Source organism: Phyllobates terribilis, unplaced genomic scaffold, assembly GCF_046119375.1.
Source record: "Phyllobates terribilis strain yellow unplaced genomic scaffold, ASM4611937v1 Scaffold_5__5_contigs__length_657084704, whole genome shotgun sequence".
NCBI classification, from domain to species: domain Eukaryota; kingdom Metazoa; phylum Chordata; class Amphibia; order Anura; family Dendrobatidae; genus Phyllobates; species Phyllobates terribilis.
The window spans coordinates 103,106,460-103,130,455 of record NW_027362765.1 but is presented as its reverse complement, the minus strand read 5'-3'; the positions used below and the strand labels follow the sequence as shown (position 1 = coordinate 103,130,455).

The 23,996-nt window shown below is 43.5% G+C and overlaps 1 protein-coding gene and 1 long non-coding RNA gene across 26 annotated transcripts in view; one reads left to right on the top strand and one right to left on the bottom strand.

Annotated features, from left to right (window-relative positions):
• The window catches only part of ZMYND8 (zinc finger MYND-type containing 8), a 60,267-nt gene extending 42,277 nt beyond the window's left edge, over positions 1 to 17,990 (bottom strand). For 8 of the 25 annotated variants that reach the window (XM_073682678.1, XM_073682661.1, XM_073682670.1 and 5 more), the window contains exons 1-2: positions 2,143 to 2,258; positions 1,987 to 2,057 (exon numbers count right to left, since the gene is read on the bottom strand). In XM_073682678.1, coding sequence (XP_073538779.1) covers positions 1,987 to 2,057; positions 2,143 to 2,243 — 172 coding nt within the window. In that variant the 5' untranslated portion in view covers positions 2,244 to 2,258. The other 17 variants (XM_073682665.1, XM_073682680.1, XM_073682685.1 and 14 more) reach the window with 11 other exon arrangements.
• On the top strand, positions 2,090 to 4,116 carry LOC141272216 (uncharacterized). Its single transcript, XR_012321993.1, has 3 exons — positions 2,090 to 2,762; positions 2,827 to 2,896; positions 3,836 to 4,116. It is a non-coding gene; the product is annotated as an uncharacterized lncRNA (long non-coding RNA).
• Positions 17,991 to 23,996: the final 6,006 nt, after the last annotated feature.

Genomic DNA, 23,996 nt, shown 5'->3' with positions numbered 1-23,996 from the left:
TGGAGCCACTTGCAGCATGACGCGATTTTTTTCCACAGACCGATCCGGTCAGTAGAAAAAAATAAATAAATAAATTTAAAAAATTGCAGATCAGAACTGCGCCATAGTATAACATTGGTCTGGGTGCTATCTGATAAAGCATCAGATAGCATTCTTCCAAGTTATATGCTCATGTGAGCGAGACCTAATATTGAGCGGTTTCCAAACAGAAGCCGCCAGAAGAATGGACCGGTCATTTCCTTTTCTGTATACAAAGCGAGTTGTTTTGACATTTTCTATGCATATGTACATTCTTTATGTTGTTTTTTTTGCACTTTTTCAGTCGGGTTCCAGAAAGAGATGCCGTGAGCACATACACTAAACATCCTGCGTGAGGACAGAAAACTGTCAGGAAGAGCCAGAGCCCAAAATATATTGTAAAAGCAGAATCTGGTTCCTCACTGGTTCTCTTTGCTTTAGGGGATTTCCAGCATTATATTGCTGTTGTGTTACTTATACGAGCCAGATTATCAGGCTTTCTAGACTAGCAAATGTCAGATTAAAAGAATTTCACGGTAATATCTGTGGCCAGGTTAGGTTAGTCATGCACGCTCAAAGTCCCATCAATCATGGTCAATCATGAAAATAAGAGCTAAATCCAAATCTAAGACACAATAATGCACAGTTGTGCCCGAAGGCTAGAACTTTCTGAGGTGTTGCACCTATGCTTTGTGTTGGGGCACCCGGGGGTCTCAGTCGTTTAATATTTGCCTACTTCGTCATTAAAAGGGTACGAGGAATATGCTGCTCTCTCACTAGTCAGGTTCAGGAGCTCAGGAAAGCTCGATGATGTTGCCTGTGTATTACCATCTCTGCATTGGAAAGCTGTGGAGTCAGGGTGAAAAGGAGGGGGGATCCTCAGTGCTCAGGGTCAGTTGCTGCCCCTCTCTGGAGAATCCTCATCACCTCTGCCCATCTCCTGACATCTTAATACCCATCAGAAAGAGCCGAGGGAACACGACTCAGGTTAAAGGGGGAAACGCGAAGCCTCTGCCAACATTTTCTCTACCCACCATTTTGAGAACATTGCTGAGGAAGTAAACAAAATGGTGCCTGGTAAACACTGCCAGCTGGGCAGATGGGAACAAGGGTGCTAAAGGAACCGGCACATCAGGCTTACACAGTGCTTACTAGTCAGATTCTGCAGGGAGAAGTGACCAGATCCTGTGTTATACAGGAATGGGACTCCAATGTAATGACATCATGGGGCCAAGATTTATTTAGACACTTCCTGGTGAGGTGTGCAAGCTTCGGCGACTTCTTTATTTAGACTGATTCTGCATTTTTCATGTGGCGGCACAAACAGGAAGACCCGACTGTACAAGCCGCAGATGAGCAGCAGCTGTATGGTTTAAAGGGCAACTCCACATGAAAGCAGAAAAAGAAACAGATGCTATAGATAACATTGCAAATGTATCACCTGGGGTTGGCATAGTAGCGACCGCCTGGTGACAATCAAAATCAACAGGAGTATTCAGGAAGGATGGTATGGAGATGTATTAGTTCTATACTTCCTCATTAACGAGGCAAATGTGCAGATGAGCGCCGTCCTGCCACACAAAATGCTTCACCACTATCATCCTACCCCAAACCTTCGCTACCTTGCTGACTATTACTGGGCTATGGCCATAGATCTGAAAAGCCATGGGAATGAATAATCTTCCCGTCTACCCAATACAAAAAAGTTGTGATCACTTTTTAACCAGGGAAAATGGAAGAGACAGGCTGCGGCTCTATGACACATCTGCTGAATCGGACTCTCCCAGAGGATTAAGCTAAATCACTGTAGCAGTGAAAGGGGTTAACCCCATAAAGCCTGCAGCCAGTCCGCTTCTGAAGACCACGTAAAAGCAGAGTCAAGCTGTGGCTGTGTATACCGGCTCTTGGGTTTGTAAGTTTGGGTGCAGGAAAAAAGAGCAGATGTGAAAAGGCAGTAACGCTCCTCACCTTTGGATCGTGTGGTGACATCCATCCCCTCCACCACCTCCGGCTCAGTCTTCACTTCCTCCTCAGCCAAACTGTGGAAGACAAAGAAAGAGGGTAAGTGACCCTGTCAGGTCATCAGTAACACAGCCCCCCATGTAGCACACTGACCCCACATACAAAACATGTGGGTTCTCTGGCTCTACATTGCATCTCTCACTAGTGCCAATCTCATCCAGTGATAGATGGAGAAGATAGGTGACAGCTTCAGATTTAACCATGTTCTCCGTGGAAGGAGGAAAGCAATGTAGCAGCACTGGGGGCTTTCAGAGGCTGCAGGTACCACGACCAAATGATACATACATGTGACTGGAGGAATAAACAAGGAAGCAGCCGGACCATATTAATAATAAGAAGTGATGCAGGGTAAGAAGCACACTTTGCACCTCCAGTGTCAGTATTCAAGAGACATGCCCAGTCCCGCAGGATCCTGCAAGGAGAGCAGCGTCTGCACTGAGCAACTCTCCAGCAAGATCAGGATATGAGAAAAGGAGGAAATAAGGGGAAAAAAAAAAAAACATCTTTAATAAACATATAATCCTACTTGTCATCCCTGGGCACCTTCAAGACAATCTGAGAATGATACATTACATCTTCCCCATTCAGAGCATCTATATACATGATCCAGAGCAGAGCAGCCGTCTCAGTCATTTATAAAGCCCCTCGGTCAACATGGATACGTACACTTGAAATAACCTCTCCGATGAGAAGCTGCATCAGACTGAGACCGTCTCTAGAAGGTAAGATTGATGGGGGAGGTTGAGGGGGATAATTTTTTTTTATACATTGTTGTTTTTTTTGTAGTGCACAAGAATTTGTTGTTGTCTGACCATCTGAAGTCATGGACTGATGAGGAAAGGGTTACCATGCAATGGTTAGTAAACGTCTACGCATACGCTGGTATATCGGACCGATTATTGATAAGGAGCTGTATTGATCGATATCAGATTGGTCATCTAATAAAACCGGCAAATATTGCTAAGTGCACCCTTAACTGGGGTAATTCTTCTCCTCTGTGCACGGTGAGAAGGTAACAAGGAATACACTTAATTTCCTAATGCTTTGAATTAACTATTTCTTTGCCATCCTCTTCCTACCCTTCCCCTTGCTTTCCCCTTTGCTTTGCATGCAACATTAAAATTGTTGCAGACTTGCTAGAAAAAAATATATGTTACCGATCTGGGCTTGCTTTGCATGCCACACATCTGTAACACTGCATGAAAGGCAAAAGGATACATAAGTAGCATGTCTAAAAAAAAGAAAAAAAAAAAAAAGAGAAAATGCCAGCTCTGACATCCCCCCCATGATGCAGCATACAAGCAGGATTCATGAAAATGGTGAAGAAATGTATGTGAAGCCTGTGTAAGTGAAAGACGAGCAGCTGGAGGAATGGGAGCTGATACAGAAAGACTCACCTATCACAGTCTTAGTCATCGAGGACTATGTACCTTGTGCAGGCTCTGAAAATGGCGTCTGGCAGTAAATGTACTGCCCCATTCCTGCACTGGAGCTAAAATGGAAGCAGTTTATTTAATAGGGGCATATGTGGACTCCGCTGCTGCCATCTCCCCCGCCAACAGCACCACAGCAAAGGGGGGAAAATAGCCTTCTATTTCAGCAACAGTAGATGAAAACCAAATGTTTAGAGAGAATTCAGACAGGAAAAGACCGGTATGGTTTACACATCGCAAAGCAGACTCGGCCGGAACAAAGGTCGGAGAGGCCTGTGATCCGGCCACAGCAGGGTTTTATTGGACACACAATTGGATTTCTGAACTAATAATCTAAGCTTTTTTTTTTCTTTGTATCCAAGATCCGGGGTGGTAACAAAGAAATTACAACCCTCAGCGAGTCATCAAAGGTGGTGATATCCCATCATCATGGAGGACTGGGGCCCAGTCGGTTGGATGTGAGGAATATGTCTTGTGTTCTGCATGATACCATGATTATAATTTCAGGGGTCCAGTCTGGAACTAAACAGCGAGTTATAAACACTGAATAAATCCTTTAATCAAAGTCTAAGGCTTACTCTGTAATACTGCGGCCTCCATAACGAACCGTCCTTCTGTATGGACCCAGTGTAATCCAGAGAACCCACTTACGAAGATGACTGATACAAACGAAGGCACGTCATATAGACAGATACACACTGTGCAACCGTCATGGGTCAGAAAGCTGCCACAGCCATACCGCACTTCCCTCCCGATCTGATAGTGGACCCCGATAGATCCCATAGCTTCCACAAGATAGGCTGCCATCAGAGATTCCCTATAGATTCATGCAGGATAGCACGTCTGCACATCTCATGTCTAAGGACAACTTCAGACAAGTCAAATGTGCTGACTTGTCCCCAGACACATTCGACTAATGAAGTCCGATCTCACCAATATTATCTGACAGTCTAATGTATATGGGGTTCCCCGACAGTTGATGTCAAGTGAGAAAAGGATCCGGCATGTCTGATTTTGGACTCCTGATCCTATTGTTGTCAACTGGATAAGCTACTGGTAGAGGAGTCTGGTATAGGCTTATTGGAGAGTCGGGAGAGATAGATGTCGTCCAAATGATAGCCATCTACAATGTATGGGGACGGGTTCGGTGACAGACTAACTATGGGGGCGCCAGCCAACTCATCGTCTAGGGAGATGTCCGACTTCAGACTGCTGACCGCCCTCTTCTCGGCAGATGTGTTAGTCGGCAGCTCTCTCATTGAAAACACAGGACGGACGAGCGCTCCTGTGTATGGGAGAGACAGCCAAGATGGCTGTTGCTGTTTGGCCAACAGCCATCTAATGTGTATGGCTGACTAATAATATAACAAGATGGGTATACAACATTTTTTAATTCAGTGACAGGAAGTAGGAATCTTGAAAATGAGAAACAAATTATAAATTATTATTTTTTTCATTTTAATATAAAATCGGTTCTGCACTAAATTTAGGACATGAGTGAAAGATGTGGCTTGGTGAGCCACTCAGTATATGTGGGCGCAGCACCCTCTATACGTTACATATGCACACTCATACTACTGATATCCCACTGCACTATTTATCGCAGATGCCCAGCACTGACCTCAGGGGCCTCAGTGGGCACACATCCAATCTTCTACCAAGCAAATGGCAGAGGAGCTGTATACACCAGAGAGGTGGCTGAGACGAGGTACATGTACTTACGGCGTAGCTCATATTCCTAGGGACTTCTAAACCAGTGAAGACATCAAGCCCAGTATCACGTTCCTGTTTACTCCGCAATAAACCAATGTAACTGTACATATCAGTCTATTCATAAGAAACATCAAGGTCAATACTCATTAGTTCGAGAAGAGGTCAACTGCAGAGTAGGAGGATATAATCTTTTGCTCCCTGTTACCACCCATTTCTGGCTGAGAAGCCCTGACTGGTCAATAGATGGCTGACAACAGGGAGTAATAGATTATATCCATTTCAGGCTGGAGAGAGGATTAAGCCGGCTATATACATTAAATGGTTGTTAGTCGAACGATGCTTCAGCTGATCATTTGGCCGGAGGTCATGTGTCAGCGAAGCGCTCCTGTGTTCTCTCTGAGAAAACCACCGACTGCAGTTTATCTCTGGGAGAACAATGCTATCAGCAGTCCAAAATCAGACTTTCCTGATCGACATCTCAGAGAATTAATCGGCCTTCGCCCCATACAAATTAAGACTGTCGGCCGAAACCAGTCGATGTGGGTGGGTTCGGCTAACATTAGTCTCATGTGTATGGGGGCCTAAAGCCACGGCCCCACTTCAGTATTTGGTCAGTATTTTTTCTCAGGAGTGGGAGCCAAAACCAGGAGTGGGTGATAAATGCAGAATTGGTGACTTGTTTCTATTATACCTTTTCTCCGATTGTTCCTCACCTGGTTTTGACTCCCACTCCTGAGAAAAAATACTGACCGAATACTGATAGTGAGGCCCTAGCCTTACACTGTAGAATAGGAGGATGTAATCTACGGCTCCCTGTTATCACCCACTTCTGGCTGAAGAAAGGTCCCTGTCTGTTAAATAAAAGGATGTCATCAATTGCTCCCTGTTATCACCCACTTCTGGCTGGGGGGGGCGGCCCCGACTTTCGAATAGATGGACATAATCTATTATTCCCTGTTATCAGCCATTTCAATCTGAGGATAGACTAACTGTAGGATAGTTGGATATAAACTATTGTTCTCTGTAATCAGCCATTTTACCTGGGGTTAGATGGTCTGTAGGATAAGTGAATATAACCTATTGCTCCCTGTTATCAGCCAATTAACACTGGCTCAGAGGTCACCAATGGAATGAGTGACCACTGGTGCAGAACCCTCCTTGCACCCCACGATCACTACTTTATTTCACATATCACCTTTGTTTTCATTCATAATTGTCACCAATATCAGACGCTCCTCCTATAATGATCCAGTAGTGACGTTTCCCATTTTGGCCCAGACTTTCTTATACGGGGGGGGGGGGGGGGGGAGTATACACTATGGCCTAGCGAGCAGATACATTTCTAATCTGGTTTATCAGCGGTATTGGAATACAATCCATCAGTTAGTTACATTTCCCCTGTTCTGGCTATATACAGTACATTCACATGTTTTCCTTTTAGGACGCTGTAACGAGGGGCTGTTCAGATCCAGGGCAGCACAGGAAACTTCTAGAATCATGGCGCCCCCGCCCCGTCTCCGCTCGCCAGTCATCAACTGTTAACCAGCTCTGTGCTGCCATTGGTACAAAACCCCTTCCATGATGCTGGATTGGTCTGACAGGGCTGGAATTTTATTTATTTATTTCCCTTTGCTCCTTCCTCCCTCTCGGACATCTTGCTGCAATGCAGACATCTTTACTGTATCTACGTAGGTGACAAGCACTGCCGTTTCTATTACCTGCGGCCTGCTACCCATCCGAGCAAACACATGTAGTGATTGTTTGATACCATTTTTCAAATGAAAAAGGTTCTGGTGCTGCCTGAAGACCCCTGGATGCTCATCAGATAAGGGGAACGATTAAAGAATAATGCTACATTTAGATTTTCCGATTTTGGCCTGTCAAAGCATCATTAGTAAAGTTGGTGCACATTAATTCGCAAGACCTGGTCCATCGGCCACATCGGCATGGGGTGGTTCTTTTGATTAGCCATCCTAGCGTGGCGTCAGGCTGGCTAATCAAAAGAAGAGCAGCAAATGGCGGAAGTTAGAAGGGCTACCGTCCAGTGGCCACAATTTCCCGACATGGCCGATGGACCAGGTCCTAAGAATTAGCGCCAACTTTGATCATTAGCAATTCTGCACAACTCAATTGGCGCTAGTTTACAATGGATCATACCTACCCTTTAAATTTGTAAGCTTCTGGCCTGAGAGCGGTATGGCTGAGAAATGGTAGGGGGTGGGGGGGTCCCTCAACGAAAAAAGTTTGTCTTGTCATGGCGAACTTTATTTTATAAAGTATATTCTATATGGCAGTAATGTATATGTATTCAAGGTTTGCATATTCTTTTTGATATCCCTACATAGGACAGTAAATAATGAGGGGACAGAATGAATGCATCATATAAGCAGATATTAAGGTGCAGAGAAATGTGTGTATGAGTGTGAGTGATATATATATATATATATATATATATATATATATATATATATATATAAATTATCAAATTATCAATCATTGGCCTAATCTCCCTGTTTAATGGCCTGTCCGTAAAGCTCTAAGTGTGTTCTTGCTAAAGGAGTGAGGAGTGGAAACATCACTGCAATCTGAGATGGACGGCAAAAATAGAGAAAAAGAAAATTTATCAATAAATCAAATATCAGGTAAAAAACATTTGCTGAAGAAAAATGTGAGCATCTTAAATGACATCGGCATTAGACACGATTGTCTAACAAGATGGAGACTGCCCGTGACGTCAATGGCGCCGACACCATTTTTATAACCCCTTAACTGCAAGGAACATCTCTGAGGGGGTAAAGATCAGTGACAGATACCATCTGCCGGGTTGTGATTTCATAAATTCATTACACAGAAGTCATTTAGCTACAATTACTATTCTGAAAAAGGCTAAAAATGAAATGTCCAGTAGCTGCTGTGACATGATGTGGATAGGAGAGGGTTAAGGAGACTTTCTGCAGCCTTTACGCAAGTTCATGTTAGGACTGTACTTTGGGGAGACCTAGCACACAATTTTTATTATCAGTAGTACCTAAAATTGTAAAACTGAACCTTGCAGTGGAGAGAGTAAAAAAGATAGATAAAAGTAAAGGCCTATTTTGGTGAAAACACATCCTCTCAGAACTTGGAGCTTGGAGTTACTTATTTGGACTTGTGATGTCGGAAAGCATCTAAAAATACTATTAATAAGAATTAGGAATCCTGCCCTCCAAGTACATGATTATCCCCAACAGAAAGGTGAACTTCACAAATGGCAGGAAGTAAAAACAGGGGCACGGTATATGAAGAAATCTGAGGGTAGGACATGGTATACACAGGAGAAAAGCAACCATTTTGTTTCCTGCCTCTAATAATAGACTGCTGCTTACATTACACACAAGCCTCATAACTTACCTTATTATATTCAAGCGAAAAAAAAACAACAACGTTATGAGCAGCACATTAACCCTTTGTAAGGCCCAGATCCGCAGCTGCACCACAAAGGGTTAATCACAGGAACGGATAATCGGCCTGCAAGCAAGGAACTGTATCTGTGTGTCTTAACACCGGCAGGTTTTCTATGCTTCTATCTATAGTTACGGAAAACTTGTGTTACGTTAACTTAACAAAAGTTGCCATAAATAAATGCGTCATACTGATACAGCTCGCATACTTACTGTTTGACATCCATATTGGTTGGTTCCTGGCCTCAGGAAATCATTTATCCAAAACACAAAACATATAAAAAAATATATCAAAAAATGATATATTGGTGAAGAGCAAGAGAAATCATGTGAGCGCAAACTGCGCCGATCCACAGGGGCGCCGAATAAACCCGAGAAAGGCTTTAGATATGGTGGTATTCTAAAAATCCGACAGATGCAAGCTAGGCCCCAAACGTATGTCAGGCATGAGTGCTGGGAGAGTTCTTGTGCTTGGTATTAAAAGTAACAATCCTGGGTTAATATTTCTTTTGTCCTTTAGGAACAGGAAAAATAAAAGTTGGTCAGGGAACCAGGGTGCTTGGTGGCCTGTACGTCAGCTGAAGCCTTGTGCTGTGGGAGCCTCCATGTTTCTCTGAGCAGCATGTGACACAGGAATACACAATAATGCAGAGATCTTCCTTGGTGAACAGGGGAAGGAGGAGGGGGGCTTTGTGCAGAAACCCTCCAGTCTCTCCAAGAAAGTTACTTGAGCACTGTTACCCTCCAGCACCACTGCTGTAACCCCAGCAGCAATCACTGGCTAATGGCACCCAACCATGTGATTCCCTCCAGAAAGTCAAAATGTAAAACACTTGCTGGTTTAGTGAATATGGCGCGAGAAGTCGCAGCGATGCAACCTGCAAAATCAGTGTCCAAAAAGATGGAAATAAAATTTAAAAAAAAAATAAAAAACAAGCTCTGGCTTACCTGTGTGGATGCATTGTTACAGTGTTATATGTCAATACTTATAAAACATGGAGGACAGACTCTCAGCTCTCAGACAGAAAGGGCTTGGCACTTCAGCCTGATGATCAGACTCCCCTGATGCAAGCCGGGGCAGGATTGGAGGTTATCGGGAATCCGCATGTAATGCTTCAGGCCATTGGCTGAGCCACTTCCTGAGTGATTATCTTTGTACAGCTCTCGCAGGCAGGAGCCATCCTGTGCACAGAGAGAAAGACAGGCTTCAGCTAGGCCTTCACGCTGCAGATCTGGAAGTGAATGCGAAAAACACACAGCCATTAGCAAACACATAGAGTTATATATACAATGTCACACAATCCCTCTGCTCTCCTTCACAGTTCCCAATACTATAAATGTAACTACACATTGTAACACTTGTAACAGAAATAAAAATTAATGCATAAGAAAAGCAAACCTGTGTGACCTGATCCCTGTGCTGTAGAGCAGAGAATCCAGGTAAAGTGTAAGGAGCAATGAGGTCGGTGACACCAATACCCAGACAGGGCCTTCCCGGGACACAGGAGGAGCACTGGGGCTGTCAGATCTTTTCAACAAACCTTTTATTCCCCCATCCTCCAAGGCCGAATCAAGCTGTCCTTAAAGCAACACAGAAAGAGAGAGAGAACCCAGCTTCCGCCCTGGCTGGCTGCAAATTGCAGAGCATTAACCCCGCGTCGCCTGTGCTCTCTGAAGGAAGGCCTGCCTATGCCTGCAGCCTTAAGACAAAGGGGGAAGGAGGCTTCTGCCCCAATTGTTGTTTTAGGCGTTCTTACATAAAGGATGGTAATTGTGTCCTGTAATTAAAGTCCCTTCACAGTTACACAACATGCAGGACACTGGCAGTCACTGTACAATTGCCTGATCTAAACACAATAGCATTAAGGCCATGTACACAACAAACAGATACCTTGTAGATTTTCAACAGCAGCTGTTTGTTTCTTTATTTATGGTGGATGTCTCTGCAAAAATGTAGCACATTTTTTACAGGCTTAACACAGCATTTCTACAAGATCTGGTAAAAATCTCATCCACATTTTTTGTAACACGAAATCCACAAAGTATCTGTCCTAAGGTACAAAATCCCACCAAGGACGACATCTGCAAGAAGTTTTGTATGTTCTCCCTGTGTTTGTGTGGGTTTCATCCCACACTCCAAAAACATACTGATAAGGAATAGATTGTGAGTCCCAATGGGGACAGAGATGACAATATTTGTATTGAACTGAATATGATGGCGCTATATAAGTGAAGCATAATAGATGAAGTCCAACAATGTTCTGAATGATGCACGAATTGGTGATAACACAGGAGGTATTACTGGTAAACTTGCGAGCTCATTCGTTCCCACAGGTGGGCACAGCTTTCGGATTCACGCGGCTGCACCATGGAAAGGGTCTTACTGTAATGTCTACACTAGAGTTAAGCAAAAAGGGACTCTGGGCCAGCATCTTCGTCAGCAAGACCAGGGCAGTTCCTTGGCCGGCAGTCAAATGCCAACATCCCGGGCGCCTCTTGTGATTACTAGGCCTCAGGCGTTGCCATGATGCTGCAGGGGGCTAGTAAACACAAAAGCCGCCCAGTATACCAACCAGTATTCGAGTGCTGGCTGGAGAAGTTCGCACTACCCTGGTCTGGTTGCCACAGAATACCAATGCTAATGCCGGCACAGGGTCCTTCAAGTCTTTGGCTGAACTCCAGTGTGAACATTATATACAGGGGTATATAACGGTTTCCGGCTAGGTATTCAGATGAGGACTATACAGACACATTATTACAGCAGAAAGTGGCACGGAAGCGAGTAGGGTTTAACAAATACCGTATCAGAATTGGACGAATGAGTAAGTATGTTGTGCCACATATACTCTTCAGGGGTGGACATATCATCGATGCAATCAAAGTAGTAAGGGGGCCACTACTACCTCCAAAGCAGGTGGAATTGTGCATTATGATGAGGTATTGGACTACAAAGAGCCCATACACTATTTTTGCACAAAGGCCCTTTTCTGTCTGTGTCCACCAGCATAGTACATCATAGCCAGATTGCACCATGATGGCTTACTGTGTAATTTTACACTTGGAAAAATAAAAGTAGCTTTCTAAATATGAAATTCCTTCTAAAAGAAAACTGTATTCTCCATCCACATCTGGATTCAAAGCAAAACATTTTATATTTGTTGCAACAATTTTGTAATATTTTGTTTTGTTTTTTTCTCTATTAAAGTGAATACGTCACCAGATTTCGCAATCCAATCTGCATACATTATAAAATACGTCCCTTAGACATTTAGGAGTTCAGCTACAGCAGGACTCCTAAAATCCCTACTTTAATATCAGGGGGGAAAAGGATTATACAGCCATTCTGGCACGGATTTTCAAAGTAAGGAAACTAGACTCATCTGGTCTAACAGATCTATTCAATCATCTATGCAGTTTGTCTAGCGACAGATCCATTTTAAAGTAAAATCCCACCTACAACACTGTTACGTGGAAGTATTTATCCCCTAAGTCAGATGCTTTATGATGGAGTCACAGACGGCAGAATTTCTTGTTGAATTTTTTGTGACTGAAAATCAGTTCTAGATATGTAAATGGGGCTGTTTTGGCAGCAAGGACATGGATTTATGCATAGTCCATTCAGATCAATGGGAGAGTCACAGAAATTTCTGCAACAAAAATCTTCCATGTGAATTCACCCTTCTGGCTCATTCAGACAAGCGTATTTTCTGTACACTTTATTTCCGTGAGTGCGACAGCATACGGGGAACACAATGACCAATTGTAGCCAATGGGCTAGTTTTTCCACACAGACCGATGTTCTACGTGGAAAAAAAAATTACTAGGTGGAAAAGAAAGTAAATATACAGACTATTTATGGAACAGAATAGTGCACGCACCCATAGAGCCAATCATGTCCTCAATTTGTAGATGTGACAGAGCTATTTTTAATACGGCCATCTGAACTAGACCCTGTATGCATATGACAATATCACTGTAAAGAGTAACAGAAATCATGCCTGTAGTTTAGGGTGTGTCAGCTCAGTGATTTACAATGCAAGGTCTAATTTCTGACCTTTCCTTTTCTAATTTTTATTACATGAAGTTTTCACATATTAGCTATAGAAAGTGAATGAGGACAGGCTGATCACAGCTACATGCCTGTCTCCTGGTGGCCACCGACAAAACTGCAGCCGTCCTCTTAATTTTTACATCTGGCTGCTTTGAGTCTTGTGACCCCCAAAAAGACAAAGTGAGCGTAGCGATGCTCCTCTAATCATTGTAGATATATTAAAGTCTCATCATCAAACTGTGTAAATGTTTTCCATGATGTCACACAAGGACAATAATTTGATCACTGCAGATTTCCTGTCCTGCAGTTGTTTGCCTGTTAAAAGTCTTAAATGGTGGCATATCATGGCACAGGTCTGATCAGGCAGAACATTGAAACCGGCTTTTGTCTTCATCTACTCGTGGAGAAAGGGAAAATGAACCGAGCCAATAAATGCCTTCATTAAGGTGTTTATGCCAGAATTCTGGCGTGAAACACATTAACTGTGAAGTTATGCAAAAATATTGCGTCTTTTGCCGTTTACATGCCTGTCTCTACCAGCTACGCTAATATGGGTCTAGCATAGGTGGGATGGGGCGTTGCTATGACTGCCCGTCAAATTAATTAAAAGTTCTGCCATTTTAGCAGTGTAACTTACTCCAAAAATGGTCTCTGACTGACGTACATTTCTGGCGGCATTTACCAGGTGCGCCTAATATAGTAAGTGACGTGCACCGCTTATCAGCTACATTGTACTCCAGCACGACTGTTTGTTAATACTGGTGGATCCAGCACCAGTCTTAAAGGGAATCTGTCACCCCCTGGGACTTATATGACCTACTAATATGGGCATACAGGTGATAGAAATGTAAATCTATACCTACCTGTAAGCCTCATATTAGAGGTCTAGTTGCTGTGAAATTTCTTATTCCTACAGGTTTACGATGCTTTGTAGGCCCGGGGCCTGCAAGAAATCCCGCCTCCTGTATTAATTATAATGTCCCCCCCCCCTGCACGTCACAGTGCCCTGTGCCAAGAGCAAATCCCACGCCTGTGCACTTCTTCCTCCCTTCTATGCTCATTGTACAGGAGGGATCTTATGCACAGGTGAGTCACTGTGACTTCCGCTCCAGTGACCTCCGGCGTGCGCAACACTAAGGTGCTCTTCCCACATCATCATCGTTAGGAACCATATGTTCATACATATGGTTCCTAACGATGACAATGCAGGGAGGAAAAGGGGAGAGCAGCTTAATGTTGCGCACGCCAGAGGTCACTGGAGCGGAAGTCACAGTGACTTGCCGGCACCTGCGTACAAGATCACTGCTGTACACAACATAGTAGGGAGCAAAAAGTGCGCCTTGCGTGAAAGCTGATGTGCGCATGCGCGGGATTTGGACGCTGAAACTGCACGTCACTGGGCACTATGACGTACAGGGGAGGGAGGGAAACATTATAATTCACAAAGTAGGTGAATTACGGGTCTGCAAGCATCAGAAACCTGAAAGAATAAAAAACAATTTCGCAGCAACCAGACCTCTAATATTAAGCATACAGGTAGGTATAGATTTAGATTTCTATCACCTGCATGCCCATATCAGAGGTCAGACAAGTGCCAGGGGGTACCAGATTCCCTTTAATGAATCGGCCCCTTTGTGCGGGATAAAATTAGAAGAGCTGTCTAAAAACAGCAAGTAGGGGGCCTTATTTTTCCTTTTGTTCTCCTATAGCACCATTTTCTATAAAGTCGACCCTCTCCATGGCCCCTTGCTGAGAGCTACACTGCAGTGGGATCTGCATGTCTTCTCTTCCAGCATAGGACATTCTCCTAGCAATTGACTTAGCTAAAAGTATAATGCCAAGAAAGGCTCACAGCGTATGCTTTAACATTACCATAGACCGCCATTCACCAGATGGAGACCAAAAGCGTGTCCTATTGGCCTGTATCGGCATACCGTTTATAAAAGTGCAGCGGACCAGACATCCATGCACACTGTGGCTGCTGACCGCATACGCTCTATACACTTAGTCTAAGAAGTAGAATTAAATGTTTAACTAGTAGATAGAAAACAGTTCAGTTAATCCCCCCAGTAGAGTTCCCGTTTCTGTCATGGGGCAGAGCCGGTGTAGTCACCAATACAGAGTGGCGGCTGTAACCACGCCCCCCAGAACTGACTGGCAGCCAGCCCTAATGCCAGGGGCACGGTTACAGCCGCCGCTCTGTATTCGCAAAGCGGTGACTAAACCAGCATTGCCCTCGACCCTGACTGACACTGGCTCTGCATTTGGGAGGGCTGTCAGTCAGGGCTGGGGGCCCAGTTTCAGTCTCAGAGGCAGCGCCGGTTCAGTCACCACTCTAACGGTATGTGCACACACGTTGCGTTTTGCGGCGTATTTGCAGCAGATTTTTATGTAAATTTTCAGCCGCGTCTAGCAGTACCAGCAAAGTGTATGAGAAACCAGAATTCACTGTTACCACATGTTGCTTTTTTGTTTGCTGCATATTTTCAGTGATTAGAAAAACGCTGAAAGAAGTGACATGTCACTTCTTTCAGCGTTTTTTCACCAATAGGAAGTAATGGGGGTGGGATGAAAAAACGCTACAAATACGCAGCAAAAATGCACCTACGTATTTTGCGGTGTATTTGCAGCGTTTTTGATGGCAAAATAGAATGGGAGTCTTTTTTTTCACAGAACTTTATGTGCATTACTAAATAGAGGCAGGACAGTGAAAAAAACGCTGTAAATACGTAGCAAAAACGCAACAAAAAACGCAGCAAAACCTGCATTTTTGATGCAGCTAATGTCCTGCCAGAGAAAAGTTATCAGCAGATTTCGTGCAGAAAAAACACAACGTGTGTGCACTTACCCTAACTATACAGAGCGGCAGCTGTGACTGCGCCCCCAGCCCTGACTGACACTGGCTCTGCATTGGGGCCGGCTGTCGATCAGTGCCCGGGGCGCGATTACAGCCGCAGCTCTGTATACTGAGAGTGGTGACTGAACCAGTGCCAGCGCCGCCTCCATGACTGAAACCAGAACGCTGTCAGGAGGAATAAAGTTAATTTTCTCCCGGCAGCGTTAGGCTATGTGCAGGTGCCGGGAAGGTTAGTAATGCTACTAACCTGCAGATTAAAGAGGTTTTCCCACGAACGAAAGTTAATTTTAATCAATATATCTTGGAATAATAAGAAGTTCCACAAATGGATGTGTTTAAATAAAAGGTTCCTGCGCTGAGATAATCTTATGAATGTTCCCCTGTGTAATGGCCGTGTCTTACCATATAGGAACATGGTCTGATCATACCACAGCTCCTGGGTAGGGGGGAAGCAGAACACTATACAGACATTACAGCAGGGGATCACAGATGTTTTTTTTTGTGAGGTAAAACATTTCACTGCCTGTTTTTAAACAATGTTTTACTTTAAAGAAAGGGGCACATTTATAAGATTACCTCAGTACCGGCACATTTTATTTAAATACATCCAATTGTGGAACTTATTATCATTCCAAGATCTATTGATTAAAATTAACTTTTGTTCGTGGGACGACCCCTTTAAGCCCATATCTGCAGGTTAATGGTGTTTCTTCTGGTGACAGGTTCCCTTTAAATACGGCATTCCCAACAGATACTCCTCTCCGGCACAGGTGCCGTTCCAGCTTTGCCGGCGCCTGGTTACCCGGCACTGCCATGACATTGTTATGCTGCAAGTGGGTGCTGTTATCACACTTGGGTGATTAGTCCATGCTTTCTCTGAGGGAAATGTAAGACCAGCAGCACATTGGTGATCGCAGTGATGACATGGTATAATAATGTCACGCCAACGGGCGTCTTTACTGTTGGAACGGTGTCAATGCAGGAGGTGAGTATCTCACTGAAAAATAAAGTATTTAATAATAGGTTGTCCGAGCAGTGGATAAACCCTTTAAATGCAGGATCATTGATGTGCAACAGACCTCTCATAACTACTCTGTTTTAATCAGATAATTCAGATGCAGCCATATGCCTGTACAGCCAAAACATTGACGACTTGTGATGAACCAATGCCCGCAAGTCTTTGGGTAGACAAAACACATCTCCAGTTTACATGGGGCGATGCTCCCCTGATAATGATGATCTTTCTACATGCATAAAAGTAATTGCACCCCTCTAGATCGTTTGACTGCTTATTGCCTAAATAGGCCACTAGTGTGGACTTTGCACAGATCATTTTTTGCACTATTCTTGTATCCTATAGCCAATTTTAATTAATGAAGGGCTCGTGCAGATGAGCGATTTTTTTCCCCTGGCTGAATCTGAAATAAAATTGCAGCAGGCACGAGTTTCCTCCAAAAATCGAATGAGACTCCCCCATTCAAGTCTATGGGTGTGAGAAAAAAAAAATCAGATGCAGTACAGAGACACAATATAGCATTTGATTATTACAGATACATTGCAATTCTGTAACATAGGACACTGTAAATGGTCATGTAAAAGATTAATAGATGCTGAGAAAAAAAAAAACGGATGTATACAGATGACAAGTGAGAAAAACATTTTTTTTTTTTTTTTTTTTTATATACTGCCTTAGGCTGGGGCTACATGGCAACACTGCTACTTCGCAGTGCAATAAAAGTGAATGTGTCCATATTATATTACCTAGACGGTGACAGAAAATCCCAAATGGTCCGATGTGATTTGTCAAGGTACCATAGGGAGGCACAATGAGGCTCCACTCACTTGTATTGTGCCGCAATGCAGCAGTGACATACAGCCATCTTTGGCCAACGTCGGCACGTAGCCCCAAACTTATTCAACGTGAAAACTAATGTCTGTGATGTGGAGCGAGGAGACAACATGGAGGATGTAGACTGCCAGCACCGAAGAGTACAACCGCTCCCATATCGCCTCCACCGTGGCCTTACCATGAACGCCTGCGAGGGAAAATATCACTAAATCCACACAGGAAGTCTTGATTGGACGCCTGCAAGGAAAATAAAAACCATTAATATGGATGGAGAACGACAGCAGTGGCGATGCGCGACCACCGGCGAATTATTGATTGTATCACATTGTTACCAGGAAGCATGGCAGAAACCAATACTGATTCATTATAGCCCCCGGTGGAGAACTACAAAGCCCAGCAGTCCTAAACCACAAGCAATGCCACAGAAATACACTACATACATCTGTTTACATTGCTCTCTGGAGAGGTATTATGTGACAAGAGCAGACCTTTACACATTACTATGGTGGGTATATCGCACGTACACATCACGACATGTCGCCCCGCCTCGTCAGCTGGTGGAGAGCTCTCTCTGCGCCACGCCCTTCACATTCTGTTCGGCTTCACAGACTTTAGCCCCTCCACGTCTCGCGCACTGATTGGCCCGGGTAACCGTCAGTCATTCTCCCGCCCGCGCTGATTGGCTGACAGGCGCTCAGGTATTTATTTGAAGGTCTACCTCAGCCATGAGCTCCTGCGGCCGCCATTTTTTTTTCTCCTTTTGTTATCGCATCTAGCAGGCGCCTCAAGGAGTCCTGATCTTACTGCTGCGATTATTAGGTTATCTTTGTAATGGCGGCATGTTCTAGTAACTATAGTCATGAAATTAGTGAATTTGAGCTGGAGGGGTCAAATGCTCCTCAAAGATCATGGTGGTGCGTTAGGACATCAACAAGCTTCCATAAGGATTGGGTTGCGTTTTTGGCGTACTTGACATTGCTGCCTCAGAATGGCTTCATGAGAGGAATGTGATGGTGGCTGCTGCAAATGTATCTTTTAAGCCATGACCCTATTTTACAGGCCTTGCGTCTTTACAACCCAAGGGCTACAGCACATGTTTCCAGAAGTGTCCTTCACATCACCTTTATATTCGCCATCTTGTCTGGCAGGTCTTATCTAAATTTTTTGGCACAGATCAGGAGTTGCATACGACTTTGCCCCTCTAGACTTCAATGCCAGTCACCTGCGACCTGTATGCAAAGTTAGTAATTTGGCCTTTTTTTTTTTCTTTTAGCCACTTAACCCCTTTACCCCCCAGGGTGGTTTGCACGTTAATGACCGGGCCAATTTTTACAATTCTGACCACTGTCACTTTATGAGGTAATTACTCTGGAACACTTCAACTTATCCCGCTGATTCTGAGAATGTTTTTTCGTGACATATTGTACTTCATGATTGTGGTAAAATTTCTTCGATATCACTTGCGTTTATTTGTGAAAAAATAGGAAATTTGGCGAAAATCTTGGTTTTCAAAATTTTAATTTTTATGCCCTTAAATCAAAGAGATATGTCACTCAAAATAGTTAATAAATAACATTTTCCACATGTCTGCTTTACATCAGCACAATTTTGGAAGCAATTTTTTTTTTTTTTTTTATTAGGGAGTTATAAGGGTTAAAAGTTGACCAGCGATTTCTCATTTTTGCAACAAAACTTACAAAACCATTTTTTTAGGGACCACATCACATTTGAAGTGACTTTAAGGGGCCTTTGACAGAAAATACCAAAAAGTGACACCATTCTAAATACTGCACCCCTCAAAATGCTCAAAACCACATTCAATAACTTTATTAACCCTTCAGGTGCTTCACAGAAATTTTTGGAATGGGGAAGAAAATTTTACTTTAGACCCAATCTTTATTTTTTTTTTTTTGCAGGGGGCAACAGGAAAAAATGGACCCAAAAACTTGTTGTGCAATTTCCCCTGAGCACGCATATACCCCATACATGGGGAAAAAACACTGTTTGGGCGCACAGCAGGGTTTGGAAAGGAACGAGCACAGTTTGACTTTTTGAATGTAAAATTTGCTTGAATAATTAGCGGACGCAATGTTGCGTTTGAAGTTGCGTTTGGGATATCAGCGCGCTCATGAGAAATTGCACTACAAATTGTGTATTCCATTTTTTCCTGTTACCCTTGTGAAAATAAAAAAATTGGGTCTAAAGTAACATTTTTGTGAAAAAAAGTTAAATGTTCATTGTTTTCTTCCACATTCCAAAAATTCCCGTGAAACACTTGAAGGGTTAATAAACTTCTTGAATGTGGTTTTGAGCACCTTGAGGGGTGCAGTTTTTAGAATGGTGTCACTTTTGGGTATTTTCTGTCATAAAGGCCCCTCAAAGTCACTTCAAATAAGATGTGGTCCCTAAAAAAAAGTTTGTTAATTTTGTTGGAAAAATGAGAAATCGCTGGTCAACTTTTAACCCTTATAGCTTCCTAACAAAAAAAAATTTTGGTTCCAAAATTGTGCTGATGTAAAGTAGACATGTGGGAAATGTTATTTATTAACTATTTTGTGTGACATATCTCTCTGATTTAAGGGCATGAAAATTCAAAGTTTGAAAATTGCAAAATTTTCGCCAAATTTCCGATTTTTTCACAAATAAACGCAAGTGATATCGAAGAAATTTTACCACTATCATGAAGTACAATATGTCATGAAAAAACAGTCTCAGAATCAGGGGATTCCGTTGAAGCGTTCCAGAGTAATTACTTCATAAAGTGACAGTGGTCAGAATTGAAAAAATTGGCCCGGTCACGAAGGCCAAAACAGGCTCTGGCGCGAAGTGGTTAAAACATGTCAAAATGAGGCTCAGTATTGTGTGTGGCCTCCATGTGCCTGTGTGACCTCCCTACAACGCCTGGGCATGCACGCCTGATGAGGTTGCGGATGGTCTCCTGTGGGATCTCCCAGACCTGGACTAAAGCATCTGCCAACTCCTGGACAGTCTGTGGTGCAATGTGATGTTGGTGGATGGAGCGAAACATGATGTCCCAGATGTGCTCAATCGGATTCAGGTCTGGGGAATGGGCAGGCCAGGCCATAGCTTCAATGCCTTCATTTTTCAGGAACTGCTGACACACTCCAGCCACATGAGGTCTGGCATTGTCCTGCATTAGGAGGAACCCAGGGCCAACCCCACCAGTATATGGTCTCACAAGGGGTCTGAGGATCTCATCTCGGTACCTACTGGCAGTCAGGCTACCTCTGGCGAGCACATGGAGGGCTGTGCGGCCCTTCAAAGAAGTGCCACCCCACACCATTACTGACCCACTGCCAAACCTGTCATGCTGAAGGATGTTGCAGGCAGCAAATCGCTCTCCACGGCATCTACAGACTCTGTCACGTCTGTCACATGTGCTCAGTGTGAACCTGCTTTCATCTGTGAAGAGCACAGGGCGCCAGTGGCGACTTTGCCAATCCTGGTGTTCTGTGGCAAATGCCAAGCATCCTGCACGGTGTTGGGCTGTGAGCACAACCTCCATCTGTGGACGTCGGGCCCTCATACCACCCTCATGGAGTCGGTTTCTAACCGTTTGTGCAGACACATGCACATTTGTGGCCTGCTGGAGGTCATTTTATAGGGCTCTTGCAGTGTTCCTCCTTGCACAAAGGCGGAGGTAGCGGTCCTGCTGCGGGGTTGTTTCCCTCCTACGGCCCCCTCCACGTCTCCTGGTGTACTGGCCTGTCTCCTGGTAGCACCTCCAGCTTCTGGACACTACGCTGACAGACACAGCAAACCTTCTTGCCACAGCTCGCGTTGATGTGCCATCCTGGATGAGCTGCACTACCTGAGCAACTTCTGTGGGTTTTAGAGTCCATCTCATGCTACCACGAGTGTGGAAGCACAACCAACATTCAAAAGTGACCAAAACATCAGTCAGAAAGCATTGGTACTGAGATGTGGTCTGTGGTCCCCACCTGCAGAACCACTCCTTTATTGAATGTGTCTTGATAATTGCCAATAATTTCCATCTATTGTCTATTCCATTTGCACAACAGCATGTGAAATCGATTGTCAATCAGTGTTGCTTCCTAAGTGGACAGTTTGATTTCACAGAAGTTTTATTTATTTGTAGTTATATTCTGTTGTTTAAGTGTTCCCTTTAATTTTTTGAGCACTGTATATATTTTATATATATGCGCCCTCCATCCTGGTATATATATCCCTCATCCTGGCTCTATCCTGTTATGTATGTCCCTTATCCTGGTATATATATCCCCCATTTTGCCGCTGTTCTTTAATGCATAGAAACGAAACTATAAACTATTATACTCACCAGGGCATACATAGAAGTAATGGGGCTCCGTAGCGGAAGTATAATGCACTTCCCATAGTCCTCCATATAGTATAATGCACACCCCATAGTCCTCCATGTAGTATAACAATGCACCCCTATAGTCCTCCACATAGTATAATAATGCACCCTCATAGTCCTCCATTTGGTATAATGCACCCCCATAGTCCTCCATATAGTATAATGCACAGCCCATAGTCCTCCATAGCCCCTCAATAGTATAATGCACCCCCATAGTCCTCCATATAGTATAATGCACAGCCCATAGTCCTCCATAGCCCCTCACCCGCCAGGCACGGTGTCAGGAGTGACCGCGGTCTTTATACGACTGTGTGCATATATATTTATTTATTTTTTTACATTTTTCAAAATTTAACTATTTTTTTTTTTAAGCCATCTGGCAAGAGGCGGTTATCAGGGCTCTAGTCCAGCGGCCTCAAGTTACTGATGTAGCCAATGGCCCGGATCCTGCAAATCAATGCGTACCATCTCTAATACGAGGGCTTGTTTTTTGCTAGGCAAGCTGACGTTTTTATTGGGGAATATACAATGTTTTGATCAATACTTATTGCATTTTTTAAGTAGGTGCCGTGACAAAAAGAACACAATTCTGGTGTTTCAATTTCTTTACTTAATAATTTACTTTATGGGTTAATTAATGTTATATCTTGTTAGGTCCAACTCTTACAGACAAGGCAATACCAAATGTTTTTTTTTAATTTCTTAATTTCTTTACTTTCATATTTACTTTTACATTTTTTTTATTTACTATATTTGACTTTTTTTTTTAGTCCCCATAGGGTAGGGGTGGGGAATCTTTTTTTTCTGCTTAGGAGATAACAGTGCACTCTGGCGATCCTTTCCAGCTTCAAAACAGCACTTACAAGCTCAAGAGAAAAGAGAGAGAAAAAAAACCTGGGAGTCTGAACTGAAACGTAATTTGTTGTGCATTCAAAATATAAATGCATGTTCACATAAGACCATTAGACATAAAAAAAAAACCTTATCCATATGTATGTCACTTGACAAATGGTGAGGTTTTAATATTAGAGTTTGGACTGTCAAAGAAGGGTCGCCCTGACGTGGCGGGATGGATTTTACATTATTTTGATCAAAATTTATGTTAACTAAATACCCTTTATTATTATTATTTTTATGCACTTTGCGATTTATCCATTTACCTTTGGGTATTTGTGTATTGTGCTTTTGTCTTTAGTTTTTTTCAATAGAAAAGAGCTTGTAAGCACTGGGCATGTTCTGCTGATTTGCAGAGGCGGTCGGTTTCCAAAGCAACAAAAGGAATGTAAATATTTCAAGAACAGGTGCAAATTTTAATAAGCGGTAAATTGCTTCAATTTACAAGCAGTGTCCGACCATACCCATTTATGAAGATAGAAATAAACCTTTAGTATCTTCCATATAGAGACTTAGCAGGAAACAGGTGCCCTAGGAGGCAGCAGGAAGGAGACGTTTCATGTAGAACTTCGTGTAATGTAAAGGAAGAAAACTGGACGTGATGAGAAATAAACATACTACGGGTCTATATCTACCCACAGGCCCATACAAGTCTATGGCAGCCAGATGATTAATAGTGCGAAGACTGCTGCATTAACTGGTTCTCGACCAGCGACAGTAAATAATGTCATCACTTGCTGGGCTTCGTGTTTCGCCAACGTTTGATTACTGTCGGCAGTCTTGCAGTGACCCGGACTGCCAAGCACCGGGATTCCAGTGCAGAACACTAGCTCTGCACCGGCCATATCATTGGGACCTGATTAGCTCATCCCTGTGTTATCTTCTATATAGCGTGATCATTTAGAAAATTGTGAGAGGGAGTGGGTTCCCTCTTTCACCCCTCCGGCACGCCCGCGACTTGACCATGGGGTTGCCGAGGGGTGTCATAGCAGCCGGAGGGCAAATGATGACCTACGGGTCTGCCAGCTATGTTGGCCTGTTAGACCCAGCCAAAAGCAGGGTCTAACAGGCGATCTGCCAGTGCAATGCATGAGACCAGTGATCAGAGAAATAAAAGTCCCATCGAGGGACAAAGTAAAAAAGTTAGAAATGAAAAAAAAATCCCTAAAGAATATACTAGTGATGAGCGAGCACTAAAATGCTCGGGTGCTCGTTGCTCAGGTTGAGCAAATCGTAATGCTCGGGTGCTCGAGCCGAGTAATGAGCTTAATGTAAGTCAATGGGAAACTCGAGCATTTGTCCGGTGGCCCCCTCCAGAGGTCTGCAAGGGGCCTAAAAATTGGCCAAATCGATGAGAAC